The sequence below is a fragment of the Fukomys damarensis genome, unplaced genomic scaffold (assembly GCF_012274545.1).
Source record: "Fukomys damarensis isolate Sample0158 unplaced genomic scaffold, DMR_v1.0_HiC HiC_scaffold_22, whole genome shotgun sequence".
Lineage (NCBI taxonomy): Eukaryota > Metazoa > Chordata > Mammalia > Rodentia > Bathyergidae > Fukomys > Fukomys damarensis.
The window spans coordinates 1,924,124-1,942,811 of NW_022900934.1; the positions used below are offsets into that span (position 1 = coordinate 1,924,124).

General features: G+C 55.7%; 1 protein-coding gene across 1 annotated transcript in view; it reads right to left on the reverse strand.

Moving 5' to 3' along the window:
• Nucleotides 1–9,194: 9,194 nt before the first annotated feature.
• The window catches only part of Cdh4 (cadherin 4), a 162,571-nt gene continuing 153,077 nt past the window's right edge, over nucleotides 9,195–18,688 (reverse strand). Inside the window, exons 11-15 of the mRNA XM_010637562.1 lie at nucleotides 17,423–17,656; nucleotides 16,619–16,852; nucleotides 15,371–15,510; nucleotides 14,772–14,936; nucleotides 9,195–12,494 (exon numbers count right to left, since the gene is read on the reverse strand). Coding sequence (XP_010635864.1) covers nucleotides 12,288–12,494; nucleotides 14,772–14,936; nucleotides 15,371–15,510; nucleotides 16,619–16,852; nucleotides 17,423–17,656 — 980 coding nt within the window. The 3' untranslated portion in view covers nucleotides 9,195–12,287. The remainder of the gene's footprint in view (nucleotides 12,495–14,771; nucleotides 14,937–15,370; nucleotides 15,511–16,618; nucleotides 16,853–17,422; nucleotides 17,657–18,688) is intronic.

An 18,688-nucleotide genomic window follows, 5' to 3' on the forward strand; every position in this document is an offset into this window, starting at 1 on the left:
TGGGTCAGGTTGAGCCTTAGGATTCAATCCAGTTAAAGAACAGTGGTTAGTATTCGCTGCGCCTGACATTTCCACGAACTCCCAAGTGAGAGTCAGTCCTGTGGCAGTCGTTCCCTTGCTGCCCACCATGCCAAGTGTTCCCTCCCCATAACCCTCCCAGATAGATGCTTGCCCATCCGACGTGTTCCTCCAGGCATCTGCAAAGCTCTGATGTTTTTCTCTGTGGCCCTCTCTCCTCCCTGATCCTCTGCCCCACAAACAAGCTGCTTTAGGTTCCGTAGCTCTCAGCACTGTCTTCCCCATTCCCAGGGAGCCCGTTTCTGCTGTACTACCTCCTTTGCCTGACCTGGACACTATCCAGGCTGACCGCTGGGTGGCATTGGGTTCGGCCTTGTTTCCTACCTCTCGGGCTACCTGATGTTCAATGTGTCAAACGCTGGCCTCGTTTTGTTACCTAGTCTTTTGTTGTTTGAAGCAGGAGGATAAACCCAGTCCCTGGTGGCACATCCGGGCCAGCACCACAAGGCAGCACTTTGCATTCACGGATCTGGTGTTGTGCCAGCTGTGTTTGGTCTTCCCTGGAAGGCTTCGGGAGCACCATCCTAGATAAAGTCTTCTAGATTCCACATGGAAGTCCCTCTACTTTTTTCCAAGATTTGGATCCCCCCCACACTTTTTTGAATTCCCTGGAAATTTGCTTCTGTATATGGGATGAGCACTGGTCCAGCTTTGCTCTTTCAATGGATAGGATGTTGCACTATTGCTGTCATTTGATGTGACTTGTGTGTGTCCCTCTGTGGCTCGTGTGCTGAAAACTTGGCCGTTTATGTGGCATTGTTGCGAGGTGATAGGACTTTGAGAGGTGGGGCCCATGGGAGATGACGAGGTCACAGGGAGGGTGCCCCTGGCTGCTTCTGAGAGTGAGGTGTTGTGAAAGACCCCTCCCTGCTCTCTGGCCCCCCGGCTTGCCATTGGATCTCCCCCACTGCACTCACTTCTGCCCTGATACCCACTGGGAAGCCTTTACCACAGGCCTGTCCAACCTTGGACTTTTTCATCCTCTGAAACTGTGAGCGAAGTAAGTCCCCCACCTGCCTCCAGCACTGGCGATTGAGCCCAGGACCTTCACACTGCGTTATTCCTCAGCTGTTTCTAAAGTTTTGGAGGCAGGATCTCATTAAGTCACCCAGGTTGGGCTCAAACATTTGCTCCTCCTCCCTTGGTCTTACAGTGCTGATATTGTAGGTTTGTGCCATCACACCAAGCTCTACACCTCTTCTCTTGAAGACAGAGTGGTACAGCCATTGCCCTTCATTAAATCACCATTGACCGCTCTAAATTGAAATGTTACCTTGGTTATGTGTAAACTTCTCAGACACACTGGGATCTGCCCTGGCAGGAGACTGACAGCCTAGTGCCCTAGGTTCGAATCGTGCTACCCAAAAACATAGGTTCAGTTCTTGCTTCCAGTATCTGTGACTTTATTTGGAAGTAGGGTCTTGCGAAGATGAAGTCATAGCGGACTAGGGTGTACCAGTGTCTGTGTAAGAAGAGGAGAGGAGCAAGAGAGGCAGAGGGGAGGAGGAGAAAGAAAGGTGGGTCTGCAAGCCAAGGGATGCCAGAATCTGCCCAGAGCTGAGAGCAAGACATTTGACAGACCTGCCCCATAGCCTCCAGAGGGGACCCAGCCCTTCCTGGACCTTGACTTTGACTTCTGACCTCCAAAACTATGAGACAGAGAAGGCCTGTGGTTTTAAGCCACCAGCTTGTGATACACCAAGACATCTGGAGAGGAGGCCGCTCAAGAGGAGTAGCGGGAACAGCCCCGAGAACTCACAGAAGTCAAGCGTCCTAATTCACGGGGCTCTGAGTACAGTGTCCTGAAGAGTTTTTCCTTAGGATGAGGAACTGATGATTTCTAGAATAAACACCTAAGAAAGCTTAGAAGAAAGATCCCAAAAGATCAGACTGTTTAAGTAACTTAATTGTCCCACAGCTAAACTGAAGAATACTTACAGGAATACAAAAATATCCAGCACCCCAGGTGGGTAAAAGTCACAATATCTGGCATCCAATGAAAGTTTCCTAGGCATGTAAAGAAGCCCACAAAGAAGAGGAAACCACTGACCTAGAGACGTGATAGGTAACAGAAGTGGTAACCGAACAGGTCAGCACAGCTGTCACATGTATTTCACACTGGAGAAGGTGGAGAAGAACTGACTGAGCAGAGAGAAATAATACATAAACGAGTCTAGACGAAACTGCTCAAGATGAGAACTGTCGTCTTTAATGCGGAGAGATGGAGGGTTAGAGACTGAGAGAGAGGGTAGAGGATTTACCGATACAGCATAGGAATCGTCTGGGATACCACACAGGGTGTGGCCGTTCACTGTGACTGGGCAACTTCATTGGGTTAAGAAATGCCTAGTAGGTTAGTAAAGCACACTCCTGGGTAGGTCATGGAAGCTTACCTGGGGTACTGCAGTGGACCCTGGAGTTAGGACTGACCTGACATACGAACACCTTGGGTTATGCCTGGAATTTCAGTTTTAACTTAGAAACAAAGTCTTGAGTTATGACCCGAATGCCGGCCGCTTGTGCTTCCAGGTGGTCTCAGATAAGGTTTAACCCTTAAAGAGCTCTGGAAGGAGCACTGCAACACCCTTTCCTGGGTGGGGTTCACCGAGAGATCCTGGGCCAGTGTCTCTCTGAGGACGCTGAGGTCTGCCTGGAAGAGAGTGTGGCCTAAAATATACAGGAGAGAGACTTTGAAAGCAGTTGACCAACTTCAGGTACAGTCAGCCCTGGGGAATAAATGGGATTTGTAAGTTAAGGGCCTACTGTGTATATGGGCCCTTGTCAGTCCCCTCTGCACTCTTGCCCTGCGTCCGTGTAGCCTGCTTAGTCTTGCTCTTTTTTTTTTCCTTTTTATTGAGTTTATTGGTACATTCTAGGTATACAGTACAGTTACATTCATTACTGGGATCTTATACCTTTACATGACAGGTCTTGGTTCTCATTTTTTCCCTTTGTCCCTGCCCTCCCTTCACCCCCCCTCCCCATTTACAAACACTTTATTTCCATTTTTTTCATTTTCTCATACTTTTTTATTTTCCCTCATTCCCTTTCCCCTACCTTTCCCACTTTCCCTACACCTTTAGCCCCTTTCTTCCTATTTCACATTGTTAATTATCCCATTAAGATATTGTGTACTATTAGAGTTTTTCACAACAGAGAAACTATTCGGTATTTACACGTGTGACTTATTTATTTCATTTAGGAGTATATCCTCAAAATGTATCCATTTTCCTATGAATGACTCTAGTTTTTCATTCTTTATGGCTGAGTAGTATTCTATTTTATAGAAAAACCACATCTTTATCCAGTTTCCAACAGATGGGCAAATGGGCTGGTTCCATGTTTTAGCTATTACAAACTGTGCTGCTATAAACATAGGTGCACATATGTCACTGTGATATAATTCTTTTAATTCTTTTGGAAAGATACCCAGCAGAGCTATGGCTGGGTCAAATGGAACCTCTGGTCCCAGCTCTTTGAGGTATCTCCATATTGATTTCCATAGTCGTTGCACCAGTCTGCACTCCCACCAACAATGGAGAAGGGTTCCTTTCTCCCCACAACCCCGCCAACATTTGTTATTGTGTGATTTCTTGATAGCAACCATTCTTTGTGGGGTGAGGTGGAATCTCAGTGTTGTTTTCATCTGCATCTCTCGAATAACCAGTAGTCTTGCTCTTATTTTACCTTAGTTCATGAGCAGACTCGCCTGGCATGAACTTCTGTCGTGATCTTTCTGCCTTGAAACCAGCCAGCCAGCCAGCCATAGACTGAATCCCCTGAACCAGGAGCTAAATTAATCCTCTTCTCCTTTATGGGTGTCAGTTATTGTACCCTAGGAATGGGAAGGTGATTCTGTAAAATTGGTACAAAGAGTGTTAGGACTACCTGACCATGTGGTTGAGAAACTTTTGGAAGTGGCTTGCAGAAGTTGTTTGGAAAGATTTAGAGACTCAGTCCAGAAAAGCCCTAGAATGCTGTAAGTATTAACTAGTCTTAAAGCAAACCCTTCAGGCTGAAGGAGAATTATACCAATTAGGTACAAAGAAATGAACTGCCCCAGAAAGGGCAACTGTGTAGCCATATGTAAAGATGAATATTTAAGTGAGACAGTGGATTTTAACAGCCACGTTACTAAAAGAGATGGTAAGCACATGAACAGATGCTCAGTATCATTGGTTAGTAATGAAATGCAAGTTAAAACCACTGAATTTAACAGACCAAGCATTGGAAAAGATGTGCGTGATTATTCATCCTGATGGACAGCTTGGTGGATGAGAAGCGCTTCTGGGTGTGTCTGGGTGTTTCCAGAGGCCAATGACCTGTGGGACGCGTGCCGAGGAGGGAGTCCTGCTTTGAATGTGGATGGGACCATCCATTAGGCTGGGGGACTGGATAGAAGGAAAAGGGAAGGAGGAGGAGCCCTGCCAGCCCATTCCCGTATTTCCCTTACCCCTCCTACCTGGTTGTCAAGGATGTGAGCAATTTCCCCTCATCATACCCCTCCACCGCGGTGTTTCTGCCTCATCTCTGAGTTCACCTTAGGAGCACCATGGCACCAGTGGGCCATGGACTGAAACCTCTGAAACTGAGCCAGAGTAAACCTTTTCTCCTTTAAATTGAACATTCATAGCAGCTTTATTTCTAAGATCCCCAATCTGGGAACAACCAGATTCCCGATTGCAGACTCTGCCCAAGGACTCAGAATCGGTCTGTGGTCTCCAGCCACCCCACACGGTACTTCATCTCGCAGCCCAGGACACTGCCGCAGGTCATCGGTGTCTTGGGTTGGGGGGCTGGGCAGGCTGTGTCAAGGCCTTTGACCCTCCTGGACAGCTTCCTGAGCCCCTCGGCTCTGGTCATCACTCCCACACATCTGGCTTGGTCTCGGAAGGCTGCTGCTCCTTCCTCTTGACCCGTGATAACATAGGAAACAAAGAGCTGGCCTTGTCCTCAGGCTTTGCAGAAGGAGGCCTTTGGTGTCTGGTCCCTGTTCTGCACCCCAGGGGACTGAGGACAAGGTTGTACAAGCATCCTCCTCGGGGACGCCTGCCCCTGCCTTGCAGATGGGCACGTGTCCCTGGCAGCCATGTCACAGTCTGCGGTGGGCCAGCCACAGCTGTATGTGGTACCTTTCTGTAGCGGTGTGCAGCTGTAGAAACAAGGCTGGGGTCCAGGGGGCTGCCTGGTGGTGCTGTGATGAGGGAGTGATGGGGTGGGTGTGGAGAGGAACCATTTAGCCTGGCATGATCAGAAGTTCTGTCCACACCATGCTGGCCTCTACCCAGCCACTGAGTGCTGTTTCCAGTCAGGCCAGGCCGTGTTGCTTTTCTGGAAGTAGTGGGTAGGAAGCCTCTCCTGAGCTACAGTTTTGCATCTGCTGACCTCCTGGCAGAGGTGGAAGGCCCAGGGCCAGCCCAGCAGTTACCTTGTGGAAGGCACTCAGTCAGTGGGCTCACAGGCACGGACACGCACACGTGCACACACACACAATGCACCGTACTTCCCTTGCACCCTGCATACCGCATGTGCACTGTGCCCTGTGTGCACTCCTTTCCCTGCACATACACGGTGTGCGGTGCACACCACTTAGGCTGTGTGCTCAGTGGTGGGGGTGTGTGCCCTAGAGGGCTGGCCACGGAGCTGGGAGACCTCTGGGTCCCTGTGTGCTTCCTGCAAACCCTTGAAGTGCTCGCCTGCCTTCACCCAGTTCCCCTTCATCCTCCCAGCTTCTCCCTGCATGGGTCTTGGCCTGGAGATTGAGGGGACTTGCCGCAGGTCTGCAGCCCAGAGGGGCAGGGGAGGAACAGGATGGCTGGGCTCTGGCCACGAATTCACTGCTGCCTGGGCTGTGCCACCCAAGCAGGCAGGGCCGCGCCTGGGATGTGGGACCCTGCCCACCGCTTCCAGAACAGTTAGTACCAGCCATTGATTCGGCTGCCAAGTTGAGAGCACCTCTTTTTCCCTTGTGGTACTGAGGATTGAGCCTAGGACCTTCACCCTGAGCTACATCCCAGCCCTTTCCAGATATTTTATTTTGAGACAAGATCTTGCTTAGGCTGGGCTTGAACTTGCCATCTGCCTGCCTCATATTCTAGAGAGCAGAGACTACAGGCATGTGGCGCCACGCCTTTGGGACACATTCTTTATGCACCAGCAGCGAGTTCCTGTAACTCATCACTTGGGCTTTTTAAAAAAGCAATATTGTGAAAAAACAAAAGAGAGGAAGGTTGGAAAGTGCAAGGAGAAGGAAAAGGTGTTCGTGTAAAACCCCGAGGTCTGTGACGGTGTCAGAATGAGGAAGCTGGGGAGCCGTGGGTCGCACAGCCGGGGGCAGTGGGCGTGTCTGGGCTGGACACCCGTGGGTATGCTGCCGTGAGACACACATGGAACTGAGGGTGCAACTAAGAGGCCCTGGCTAATCTGAGCCACAGGAGCAGGGGGAGCCATGGCCCGTGGGACTGATCTGCCGCTTATCAGCTTGACAGATTCCAATTACAGAGCAGAGGTTTTGCTCATGTGGGCTTTCCGCAGCTTTTCTGCAGAGTTCCCATGCACTCTGGGCCCCGCAGCAGGGGGCCACCGGCCCACCTGCCGTCTGAGCGCTCCCTGTGTTGGGCGCTGCAGCTCAGGGCAGCACCCTGGACAGCGCCTGAGGCCCACAGAGCCATGCGCTTCTGAATCAGGCAGGGCTGCAGGGTCCCAGAGGCTGGGCCAGGTCTCCTGCACCTGCCTGGGTGAGCCAGTCTGTACCCGATGGCCTCTCCCAGGACCTCACCCAGGAGGCTGATTGCAGGACGCCCCCCGCCAACGCTGCCTGTCCTGGCTACAGAAGTTGCCTAATTGTGAATGCAATTAGCTGCTCGTTACCCTCAAAATTAGCAAGTGCCTAATTGTGCCTGCAATTATCACCTGCACCCATAATTAACTGTGTGAGTAACTTTGTTACACAGGTCATTGTATGTGCCAATCTGGGCCCAGAAAAAGGGGGAGGCAGCAAGGAGAACTGGCTCTGCCCAGAGGTGGGGAGTGAGTGAAGGAGAGAGATGGTATGAAGACCAGGTGCCCAGACCCAAGCCCTCTGTCTTAGGGGGTGCTGGACTGGCCCATTTTCCAAGGAAGGGTACAGCTGCAGGTAGTGGTACCAGTTTAGGGCTCAGGTCACACAGTCACCAAGCAGCAGCATGACTTCCAGCACAGTGCCTGGCTGCTGCATCTCCACAGTGGCCATCTCCTCTCCTGGTAACAATGGAAGAAGCTTATTAATGAGGCCTCATCCAGTTCACAAGGGTGGAGCCGAGGCTTTGATCAGTCTGAGGCTTGAGCTCTGTGGGTGTCGCCTGTCTGTCTGCCCACTGCTCTAGGTCTTCCTGCTGACTTTGCCCCTGGGAGGCAACCTGCTCCTAGAAAGTGAGCTCTGCTCTCTGGGCTTCCGGGGCCCCTCCATGGCTGATCTGTGGGATCCAGCGGAGGAGCTGAGAGGAGGTGTGTCCCTCTTCCTGTCAGGGGCCTTCCTGGGCTCCTTGCACAAGCCTAAGTGTCCATGGCCTGTGTGTGTGGAAGCCCTGGCCATGGGCATCGTACGAGGGAAGGCTCTTGAGCTGGCACCTCCTTAGAGAAAAGACAGGGTCTGGACCTCTGAACCCTGGGGCCCATGGAGACAGCTCAGAGAGGCAGGAACCCAGGGCATGGGAGACCACATGCCAGTGAGGGCCAGGACACGTCAGCCATATGAATCCCAGTAAGTGGGGACTGTGGCACTGCTCAGGCCTGCACTAACACGGGGCTCACTGAGCGGTACTGGGAGCGGATGTAGTGCCCAGACCCCTCTGCCCCCAGCACAGAGGGCCTCAAGCTCAGTGTTGGCAGAGCCCTGCCAGGGAGCCCAGGAGGCCCATCCTGGGGATGCAGGCCCTGCCGTGTCCTTTTCCTGGGGCAAAGCAGTTAGGTGAGTCAGCTGGGAAGAGCCCCCAGGACCCACAGTGCAGGCACAGAGACAACCCCAGGGGTAGGGCTGGGGAGCCAGAGGTGAGGAGATGGTAGAGCTTTGGGCCTGCATGGGGCTGGGATCTGAGCTTTGGTGGTTTTACCTGCTGCTGTCCGCTGTGGTGAGAGACTTCACTTCAAAGGATGTCAGTGGCCGGAGGCCCATTGGTGTGCGTGTGTGTGTGTGTGTGTGTGTGTGTGTGTGCGTGTGCCGCGTGCCTGGCCTTGAGCTCCGGTTGACCATGGTCCTAGGTGTGGGAGGAGCCCACAGTGCCAGGGTCTGGGTTCCTCCTTGGACTGCTGTCAGGCGCCGGACCCTACTGCTCTTCTGGCCTCACGGGCCTCTCCTGCAGGTGGTTTCTGTGAGGCCCAAGGGATGTTATTGGGGGTGGTGGGGGTGACTCTGGGACCATGGGCTGGGACTTGTGTCCTTTGCAAAGTGGGACAGAGATGGGGTGGGCTGTGGGTCCAGGTCTCCTGACTCACTCTTGGCTGCTACATACAGCTCCCAGGAGTCCGGGAATTCTGAATTTGAACCAGGTTTTCCAAGGTGTTGATAAAGGTGCATGCTGAGCACAGTACAAGAGAGAAGACATTTTGTTAGCTGGATTATTAATTTCTAAGAACTTGGCAGTATTTATAATATGGAATGGGGGCCTCAAAAATAGAAGTGGGCCCGGTTTTGTTCATGTGTTTTCCCAGAGCCCAGGACAGTTTTGGGACATAGCATATCAGGTTCCCAAGAAGTATTTGCTAGTTGGGAATGGTGATGTGCACTTATGATCCCGGCTACTAAGGAGGCTGAAGCAGGAGAATCACTGGCCTGGGGAGGTCGTCTGAAAAAGTAAGGAACTGGCTGGGGTGTTGTGACAGGAGTGCTTGCCGAGCATGCGGAGCCCCTGGGTTAATCCCCTCCTAATGAAATCAAACAGATTCCTTGGCCAGTTCTCCATCGCTGATGGTAGAGAAGCTAAGGTGGAGCTCGAGAAGCCTGCCTGCCTGCCTGCTGAAGCCTTTGCTGTGTGAATGGGCCTGGTAGGGACACCATCTCTCTGACCGTTAAGCGGCTCGCCCTGAACCCCATGGCTCCTGGGATGCAGGGAAGAAACAAGCCACGCCAAGGCCAGCTACTTCAAGAGGACTTTATTCATCCTTTGGAGCAGCGTGCGAATGCCTGACCCCGCTCCAGCGCACGACAATTCTGCAGAGCCGCTATTCCATTTGGAACCAAGACCGCCTGGCACTAAAAACACATCGAAAACATCAACTCTCTCCCTTTTTTTTTCTTTTTTTTTTTTCGGTACAAAATGATACAAACAACAATACAAAATAGTTGTGCTGTTGACGGTTACAAAAGAAGTGGGAACATTTGTCGAAGCGCACAATGCTCAGAGTTTCAGTGTGCACACATCATTCTCCGGGTCTTTCCCAGGACAACCACAGTCATGCGGGCTGCTACACATTTGTCCATTTCCAAAAAGAAACATGCAAAAGAAAGCAGAATGAAGAGAAGAGCAAGGAAAAGTCATATGCGTTCCAGGTGTACACAAAGGTGCTCCCTGCTTGGAGCAGGGCCTGTTTGTTCTGTGTACGCTGTGCTCTGTGCAGGGGGTTTCTTTTGCTCTTTTGGTGGTATTTCTTTTAGTTTTGATGGAAATTGAGACTCCCCCTCCTCTGACTTTTACCTCGGAGAAAACAGAGTTGTCATCTCAACGGACCATGGACTCACACAGGGGAAACTGAGGCACCTCTGAGGGCCTGATGATTGGCCTTCACACTGACACTTTGGTGGCGGGAGGCCTAGCATTTTGGATGTGCTGAAATACACAAGAGAGAAAGCCCGCTGGCCAGGCGTGGGGCACACTGGGCTGACCGAGGCCAGCGTGTCCTGGACACGTTGCCTTGCAATGCAGGATTTCCCGGGCTAGCAGAAGGAAAAGCCTCCAGAGGAGCCAAGCCCTGCCTTGCACTCCACCAGCTGACGGGCCCTGACTACAGACATGTCGTATCTATGAGCTACGGAAGAAACTTTGACACTGGTCGTACGCTTGGCTAATGCTAACTTGTTGGCCTCGGAGAGGAGTTCCGAGATGGATCTGGGTGGGTATGGGGACCCCATCTTTCTCTGGCCCGGGGCCAACTGTAGTGTGGGGTGAAAGGGCGAAACCGTCTGCTGTTAGGGAAGAAGCCCCCCTGGGTGACCTCCCATGGGTGCTGCAACCTTGGCCTTGGAGATTTAGGGGAGGTGGAAGGGGTCTGGCAGTGAGGAGCCAGGAGGCCGGAGCACGCAGCACGTGGCTTTCCCGGGAGCCCAAGGAGGCCCTGGGATTTCAGAGAGCAGCTCATGGCTGCCTTGGCTCCTAACCATACACACTTCAAACAATCCATGCACACTCCTTGGGCTCAGAACTTCGGGAAGGGTGAACTGTCCAAAACACAAAAACAGAAAATCCCAGCTCCCATCCCCCCAGCCCTGGCACAGCAGGCCCTCCAATGACCATGCCCCCAGACACTCAGGACCATCTTACTGGCTGCCAGACCTGCACGATTTGCATAGCACAGCTTAGGACTGGGGACCCTCTTGGCCTAGGAGCTGTCTGGCCTGGCTGGCTGCAGGGAGCCCCGCGCCTGTGGCAGGGGTCAGTGTGGACAGAGCCCAGCTTGTATCCCACCCGTGCCGGGGAGGACAGAGGCGGGGATGTGTTTGGTTAGGGGAACCCTGACGTCCAATGGGACAAACCCACGAGTCCACTCTGGGGTGTCTAGGCCAAAGCTGTGTAGAAAAGGGGACCATCCTTAGCAACAGGCTCCTCAGTGGGTCCGAGGCCCCCAGTAGGGACATGCTGCCCCTGGAACTGTGGCCTTCCCACCCCTGCAGCAGCTGTGGGTTGGGGCCTCTGGGAGGGAGGGCACCCTGGCCCCCATGAGGTGCCAGGGGCCACGACCTCACTGCCCAGGGTGAGACAAAGTTGTCCAAGTGCAGAGCAGCCCTGGGCACAGATGCTCCGGGCCTGTTTTCCGTCCAGGGTCTGTGTGCTGCAGAACGGATGACTCCATCTCGTCGGGCCTGAGCCTCAGTAAGAGTTGTGGCAGCTCTGCAGGGACAACAGCAAAGCAGTGTTGGTGTGGGTCCAAAGGAGAGAGGTGAGCAGTTTCTGGCGTATGCAGGCCAGAGGCGTCCGTGACCAGGTAGCCACAGTAAGAGATCTCTCAATGGCCCCTCGGAGCGGGTCTTCGTTGTCCACGGCAGTTCCAAGTGTCAGGAGCTCAGGTCAGCCAGGCCGGGAGAAGAGAGGGGGCTGCCCGAGTCTGCTCAGGGCCACGCTGCTACCGAGCCTGCTGTGTCACTGGGAGGGAGGGGCCTGGGTGAGCTGGGGGCTGCCGGTGCTCACTGCCTTCGGTGGCGTCCTGTCCCTGGGGTGGAGGCCTTGTGCCAGGGCTTTGTGTGACACTGGCTTCTTGAACAATACACTCCTGGACCAAAGGCCAGGGGAAGCTCTGTGGCACCGGGGTGACAGCTGGTCTGGTGGACGGGGGAAACCGGGTGGCCAAGGGCAGAGGGGAGCCCCAGTCTGAGCTATTTACAGCATCTGGGAGTGGGGGTGCAGATCCACACAGCCTTGGCTTTGGTCGCTGGTCCTGGCCTGCTGGCCTTGAGCCTGAAGGGGCCCTGGACACTCTGCAAAGGCTGTTGGGATTTGAACCTCAAACTCTTACTTTAAATGAGTGGTTCATTTTTTTCTCTTAGTATAAAACCAAACCACAGCTCAGAAGGACTCCTTCCCCAGCCCTCGCTCGATGCGTCTGAAGAGGACCCATGGGGCTCGGGCCAGCGGTCGGGGGCGGAGGGGCTTGGGCTGTCTGCTGCTTCAGTCACTCCTGAGTTTGGGGGCTCTGACACGTGTACCAAAAGGCACTTTTGTTTTTTAACAGTGCGTTTGTCCTAGGAAATTCAAGTTGGGCAGTGCCTCTGGCTCTCCCTTCGGGGTAGGCGGCCACTGCAGTGGCAGCAGGCAGGTGTTCGTGCTAGACAGCTCCACATGGGGATGGCGGGGAGGGGCCTCCCGACACCAGAACCGCCCGTCCCCGTCTGTCAGTCTGTCTGTCCGTCTGTGTGTCCATCTGCGGGTCCACAGGCAGGGTCAGGAGGACCGGCTGCCCCTGCAGAGTCCTGATCCTCCTGTCCGAGCGCTGTTCTCGTTTGAGTCCAAAGACGGGGCCAGCTAGTCGTCCTCGCCGCCCCCGTACATGTCCGCCAGCTTCCTGAACCGGGGTCCCCAGTCGTTCAGGTAGTCGTAGTCTTGGTCACCGGAGCTGGACGAGTTCAGCGAGCTGACTGAGCCGGCGGTGGAGCCGCTCCCCTCATAGTCAAAGACCAGCAGGGAGTCATAGGGGGGCGCTGTGGGGTCGTTGTCAGCGGCTCGCAGCCCCTGGGGATCAGAAAGACGGAGTCAGGAAGAGGAGGGGTCCCGGGGCCTCGCTTGCAGGCTGGGGGGATCCTGCATTTGCCTGCAGTGCGTTCTGGGGCTGAGCGGAAGCCTGGTTCTGAGTGGGACCTGGAGAGGTTGGGTCATGGCCCAAAAACTCCCAGGGCAGGCAGGCTGGGTGGGGCCTTGCCTAGCAGTCTGTGTGGTGGATGTTCTGGTGACAGGGATGCAGGAGGGCAGTGTAAGGGTCATGTGCCATGACTAGAACTTGCGACGCAGCAGGGCCCTCGGAGCCTGCCTCACAGTGCCCCATGCCAGGGGCCAGGCTGCCTTGAGCACTGAGGATACACACCCCATTCCCCTGCCCTGGCAAGGCTGCTCTGTTCTACAGCCACAGGGGGAAGGAGTCCCCGGTGCCCACAGTTGGCTCTGGCTGGATCAGCCCTGGTGAACAACTTGCCCTCAAACTATGTCCTTGAGTTGACTTTCAGGGAGATCCACATTAAGACCAGAAATTGATTTAAGCTAGGTGTGCATGGCAGTGCACACTTGTAATCCTACCACTCTGGGAGGCTGAGGCAGGAGGGTTGCAAATTCAAGCCCAACCTGGACAATCTAGTAACTTAGTGAAACCCTATCTCAAAGAGGTGGGGCTGGAAATCGAGCTCTGTGCAAAGGCCCTGGGTTCAGTCAACTCCAGTGGGCTGATGACAGTGGCTACCTGCTGCCAGCTTATCAGGTGACTAGGTGCGAGAGTCACTGTGGGAGGTAGGAGCTGTCCCCAGGCACCAGCAGTCGCGTGCTGAGCTGGCCACATGGAGGTGGTGGGGTGGGCACTTGTGCAGGCCGAGCGTCCCTGGCTCTGCGGTGAGTGTCCCCCTGCTGCTGCCCCAGTAAGGAGCCCTGGGAGGAGGAAGCCTGGCCAGGCTTTGGGACGCTTCTCATATTCTACAAGGAGCCTGGGAGGGAAGGGTGCAGCCAATAGGAATTTCACTTACATTTGAATCCTTTTACCGAAAGAGACTTCTCACAGCCTCTCAGGCCAAAGAGAGGGACAAGATGGCCATGGTCACAGTTAGGACGCAAGATCCACAGCTCAGAGGTTGAGGCTTGGGTTGTTCCAGGGCTGAGCTGCACACACCTGCCATCTCTGGCCACCATGGGCCATCTCTCCCCCACCGCAGTAACTGCTGTCTTTCTTTCTCCAGGAAACATTTTTCCTTGGGTTGATTTCGCCTAGCTCCTCCAAATACGGTTTTGTCTCTGTATATCCACTTTCCAGGCCCCTCGTGCAGACTTAAGGCTCTTTCCTAGAATGTATTCTTGAGTGCCCCTCCCTGCTCTGGGAGGGCTGCCCTTCTCATCTTTCAGGGTTGAAGGGTTAGTAGTTTGCGTCTTCAGATTCTTCTAAGAGATATTTAAAAGGGGGCTTCCTCTGACCCCAGGACTCTGGGAGGCTGAGGCAGGAGGATCACCAAGTTCAAGCCCAGTCTGGGCAATGCAGAGACTTACTGAGACCCTCTCTCAAAAAATAATTTAATGAAAGAGCTGGGAATGGAACTCAGTGTGAAGACCCTGGGCTTAATCCCCAGTGCTGCAAAAACCCAAACTAATTAGGGTGGCTTTTAATTATAGGTGGGGGCTTTAAAATCCCAGGCTCTTCAACCCTTTGCTGGGCCACAGAGGTGGTGAGCAGCGCAGGCCCTGCAGCACTTCTGCCTGTGGCTGGAACACATCTTCTGCATGGTCTCAGCCCTCACCCCAGTGTCTACAACCCCAGTGTCTTGCACAGTTCCAGCCCGGCAGGCTGAAGTTCAGGCGCCACTGACCACCTCACAAATGGGGGAACCATGGCGCCCCGCCCTGTCCTCCAGGTGGGCAGCCTCCATGGACGGGAAGGGAAGGCTGCTGGGCAGAGCGTCTCCTCTGCTGTACCCCGAGGAAGGCCACATGGAGGTGGTGGAGTGGGCACTTGTGCAGGCCGAGCGTCCCTGGCTCCGCGGTGAGTGTGCACAGTGTGTCCGCAGGGCGGAGGTCAGAGGCGTGTGTTGGGCCCCCAGTGTCAGCGTCCCTGGCTCTCACTGCCCTCCCTGCTGCTGTATGGCTGTGGTGCGTGGGGTTCCTGTGAAGCCCCGAGTGCCCAGAGGTGACTCGGTCCTCCCTGGGCAGGTGCTGGGGGGTCCTGCCTGCTCCTCGCTCTGCTTGGCTGTCAGGCATTCTGGTAGGCTTTATTTCTAGAGGGGACCCCAGGCCTGGGTCCCCCCACTTATGGGAACGCACCTCGTTGATGAAGTCACCGATGTCACCGGGGTGGGGCACCACGGGCCTGACGGGGTATTGGGGCTCCGCGCCCACGGGCCGCTCATCTACCCGCCGCACCCCGGGGGCCTTGCTCAGCACGTGCTCCATGGCTTCTGGCTGCTGCAGCTGGCTGAGGTCGTAGTCCTGGGGCGGAAGCAGTTGTGTTCAGAGAGGGCAGAGTCCCCCACCCACCTCGTCTGGTTCTGTCCTGCACTGAGGTCCTGGGCCACAGTCTGGTCTCCGAGCACGTCTCCCGTCTTTGACCGCCCTCCCACAGGCCCAGTCTCCTTTCCGTTCGCCCAAGGCCTGCCAGTCCTCTGGGCATGTGTGGGGTCTATGTGCCCTCCTCTGCCGGGCAGCCCCGGAGCCTTGCCCAGATGCCCTTCCCCCAGGAGTGTTGGGCAGCACTGACCTGGGTCCTGCCCGAGGGAGAGGATGGGGAGGGTGGCTTCCTGGGGGGACGCAGCCCCCACCTGGCTCTGCACACTGCAAGGAGCACAGACACCTCCACGTGGAGGAAAGGGACCAAAAGCCTCTGGGAACCCAGCGCGGCCCTCCCGAGGCCGCTGCCGTCCCACCTGGTCCTCCTCGCCGCCGCCTTCCTCGTCGTACTTGAGGATGTTGTCCCGCACGTCATCCTCGGGGTCGATGAGCAGCTGCTTGTTGTGCCGCTCCTTCTCCCGCCGCTTCATCCACACGACGAACAGCAGGACCATGGCTGCGGGGAGGGCCGCCCTGTGAGCTGTGTGTGCACAGCCGGGTGTGGGGGACACATCTGTGCACACACGTGTACCTAGCTGGATGCGTGTGTGCCGTGCGTGCCCACGTATACAGGGTCGTCTGTGCAGCTCTGAATGGCAGGCACACACGTGTCCGCATACGTGCTCACGTGTGCATGAGGAAGTGCACCCATCTCTACATGGGCACAGTGCGTGTGCCCACACTGTGTGCCTGTGTGAGTGCGTGCGGTTTCCGGGGCAGGCTGGACTGGCTCCAGCCCTCTGGCCCACTCCCTGCTCGGCACCAGAACCAGGTCCTAGCCCTTTACCGGCAGTGGCGTCCTAGGGCACTGGCTGTCCCTGCCCTTGGCGATACCAGGATCTGTGTGTGCTCCAGTGCCTTGTGTCACACTTGTATAGAACCTATGTGCACAGTCCCCTCCCAGCTGCTGCTAAATGACTTCCATAACTGATATAATATACACCTTAGGTAGACAGTTGTTATACCATGTTGCTCAGGGAATATAAGGAGAAATCTATGTGCTCAGCACAGGCACTGATATTTTTCTAAGTATTTTCAACTTTCAGTTAAATGAATCCCCAAGGTGTGCCTCTTCCCGCCTCCCATGCCCCCTTGTTGAGTTTAGGGAGGCACAAGAAAGCACTGGAATACGTGCCTTGGATTGGCCAATGGGCACAGCCCATTCCCTGGCTGGTGACTGGTTTCCAGGTGGGCATGTGACCTGAGCCAGCCCAATCAGAGAGAGCCCTGAAGCTTAGAGATGTTGACAGGTGGGTGTCCTTCCCCCAGCACCCACTGGAGGGCCTCCTGCAGGCATTTGAGGCCCTCAGGGAACCAGATTTGGGGTACAGGGGCTCTTGGGAGGTAGAATAGGGAGAGGGAAAGGGGCCAGGCCACAAGAGACACCTCAACTTCCTGGATCCCTCAGCCCCCATGGGCTTGGCAGGAAAAGCAGCCCATGCGGACTGGCTCAGTGGGGCTTCTGAGAGGTTTCTGGCAGGGGATGAGGCCGAGCCACACGCTGAGGTGGGACCTGGGCCCTGCCTGGCCCTCACGCCCCGAGGCCCCATGCTGGCCGCACTCACTCAGCAGGATAACGATGCAGATAAGGATGGCCACGATGGCGCCTGTGCCCAGGCCGGCCGCGGCCACCGCGCCAATGGTGGTGCAGTCGCCGTTCTCGTCACACGGGCACACCTTGACCTTGATGACAGACGTGTGGGACAGGGGAGGGTTTCCAGAGTCTGTGACGATGATGGGGACCTCGTACATCCCGGCCTCCAGGTACAGGATGCGCAAGCTCAGCTGGGCATAGTCACCTGGAGCAGAGACAGCAACAGCAAACCTGCAGCAGATAGGCAGCAGGTGGGCAGCCCTCCTTCTGGGCAGGACTTCCAGAGGGGCACAGGTCCCATGCACAAAAACTGGAACTGCCTGGTCACACACACACACACACACGCACACGTGCGCGCTACTCCATTAAAGACATAGGCAGTGCAAGTAAAAGGCAAATTCCAACATGAAGGGTAAAGAAAATTTACTGAATAACAGTTTTATCAAATCATTTAGGGAAAAACCACTCCAAAGAGAAACTGGCAAAACCACTGCACAGAGCTCACAGCGCCGTCCACTCGGAAGAGTTCTGGTGCCTTTTAGGCCAGATTCCGTGTCCAGGGCAGCGTGTAAGGAAGCGGACAGGCGGCCCTGGAGCAGGAAGTGAGCAGGGCGCTCGTGGTGTGCGCTGGTGAAAGGAGCGGCCCGGGAGTTGCCCTGCAGTCTGTTGGGCAGGGTCCGGGCTGGACGTCTTCCTCTAGGACCCTCCCCGCCTGCCCTGTGCTGTTGGGGCTGCACCCCGTGCCTTGGCGCTCCCCGCCTGTGGCTGTGCTCACCATTCAGGCGTGTGATGGTCCAGTTCTTTCGCACGGTGGCCGGGATGAAGGGCAGCTCGAAGACGTAGGGGCCGATGTTGGGGTCCACATCGGCGTCGGCCGCGGTGATGTTGATGGCGTTCAGGCCTGGCTTCTCGCAGACCTGTGCCTCCTTGGGCAGCAGCTCTGGGGCATTGTCGTTGATGTCGATGAGATAGATCTGCAGGGTCCCGGTGCCACTGGCCGGGGGGATCCCTGTGGGACAGACAGGGTGACCATGCGGGGCCACGCCTGGAGCTCCATGACCCTGGGCAGACCATAGCCCCGGGCAGGAGAGAAGCGCTACACAGGAGCCACATACAACACCTGCAGGGCCACACCGGTGCCCAGCCACAGCCCCAAACCTGCCTGACAACCACACAGCTGCACATGGCACAACACACCCCTCCTGGCCCAACCGGCCTGGCCCGGCCCTCGGGAAGCCCAGAGGTGTCCATTGTGCCAGCCGAGCCCAGGTCCTTCTCTCTGGGGGCCCACGGAGGGCTCCGAAGGTCCCATGGTCTTCTGAGCCTTTCCTTGCCTCCCTGCCTTTCCTGATTTCCTGCCCTGCTGTGCTCAGAGAGACTGGGTGTCCTGAGCCCAGACACACAATCAAAAGGAAGGGCTGACCAGGGGCGGTGGGACATACCAGCCATCCCAGCACGTGGGGGGCTGAGGCAGGAGGATTGCAGTTGGGCAGTTTAGATCCTGTCTCAAAATAAACTTGAAGAAGTGCTGGGTGTTGCTTGGAGCTCCCTGGGCTCAGTCCCCAGCACTGCACACTGTTCTGGGCACAAACTGTCCCAGGAGCCTTGGGAATGGGCTCTGTGTTGTTTGCCTCTGGCCTCAGTGTGAACAAGAGGGCTCTGCTGAGGGGTGGTCCTTGTCCCCTGGCCCTCACACCCTGGGCCAGCGGTGCTGGTGGACACGTGGTGTGTGGGCAGGACATGGGCGAGGTCTGTCCCCAGGCTTGGAGGTGGCAGTGGTGACAGCAGGGTTCAGGCCGCGGCTCAGCCCTCACATGGCTGCTCCTGGCCCTGATGCGTGACAGCGCGTGTGCTGAGGCCGGCGGAGCGCGCACACCTTTCTTGCGGTGGGGCCATCCCATCTGCTGGCACATCCAAGGTGCCGCATACCACGCTGCGCTCCTTTGGAGCGGCTTTGGTAAAAGGCGGTTTGCTAACGGGGCTCCCTCTCCCCCTGTACCTCCTGGCCCCTGGAACCCCCAGGGCGGCTTCCTGTGTGATT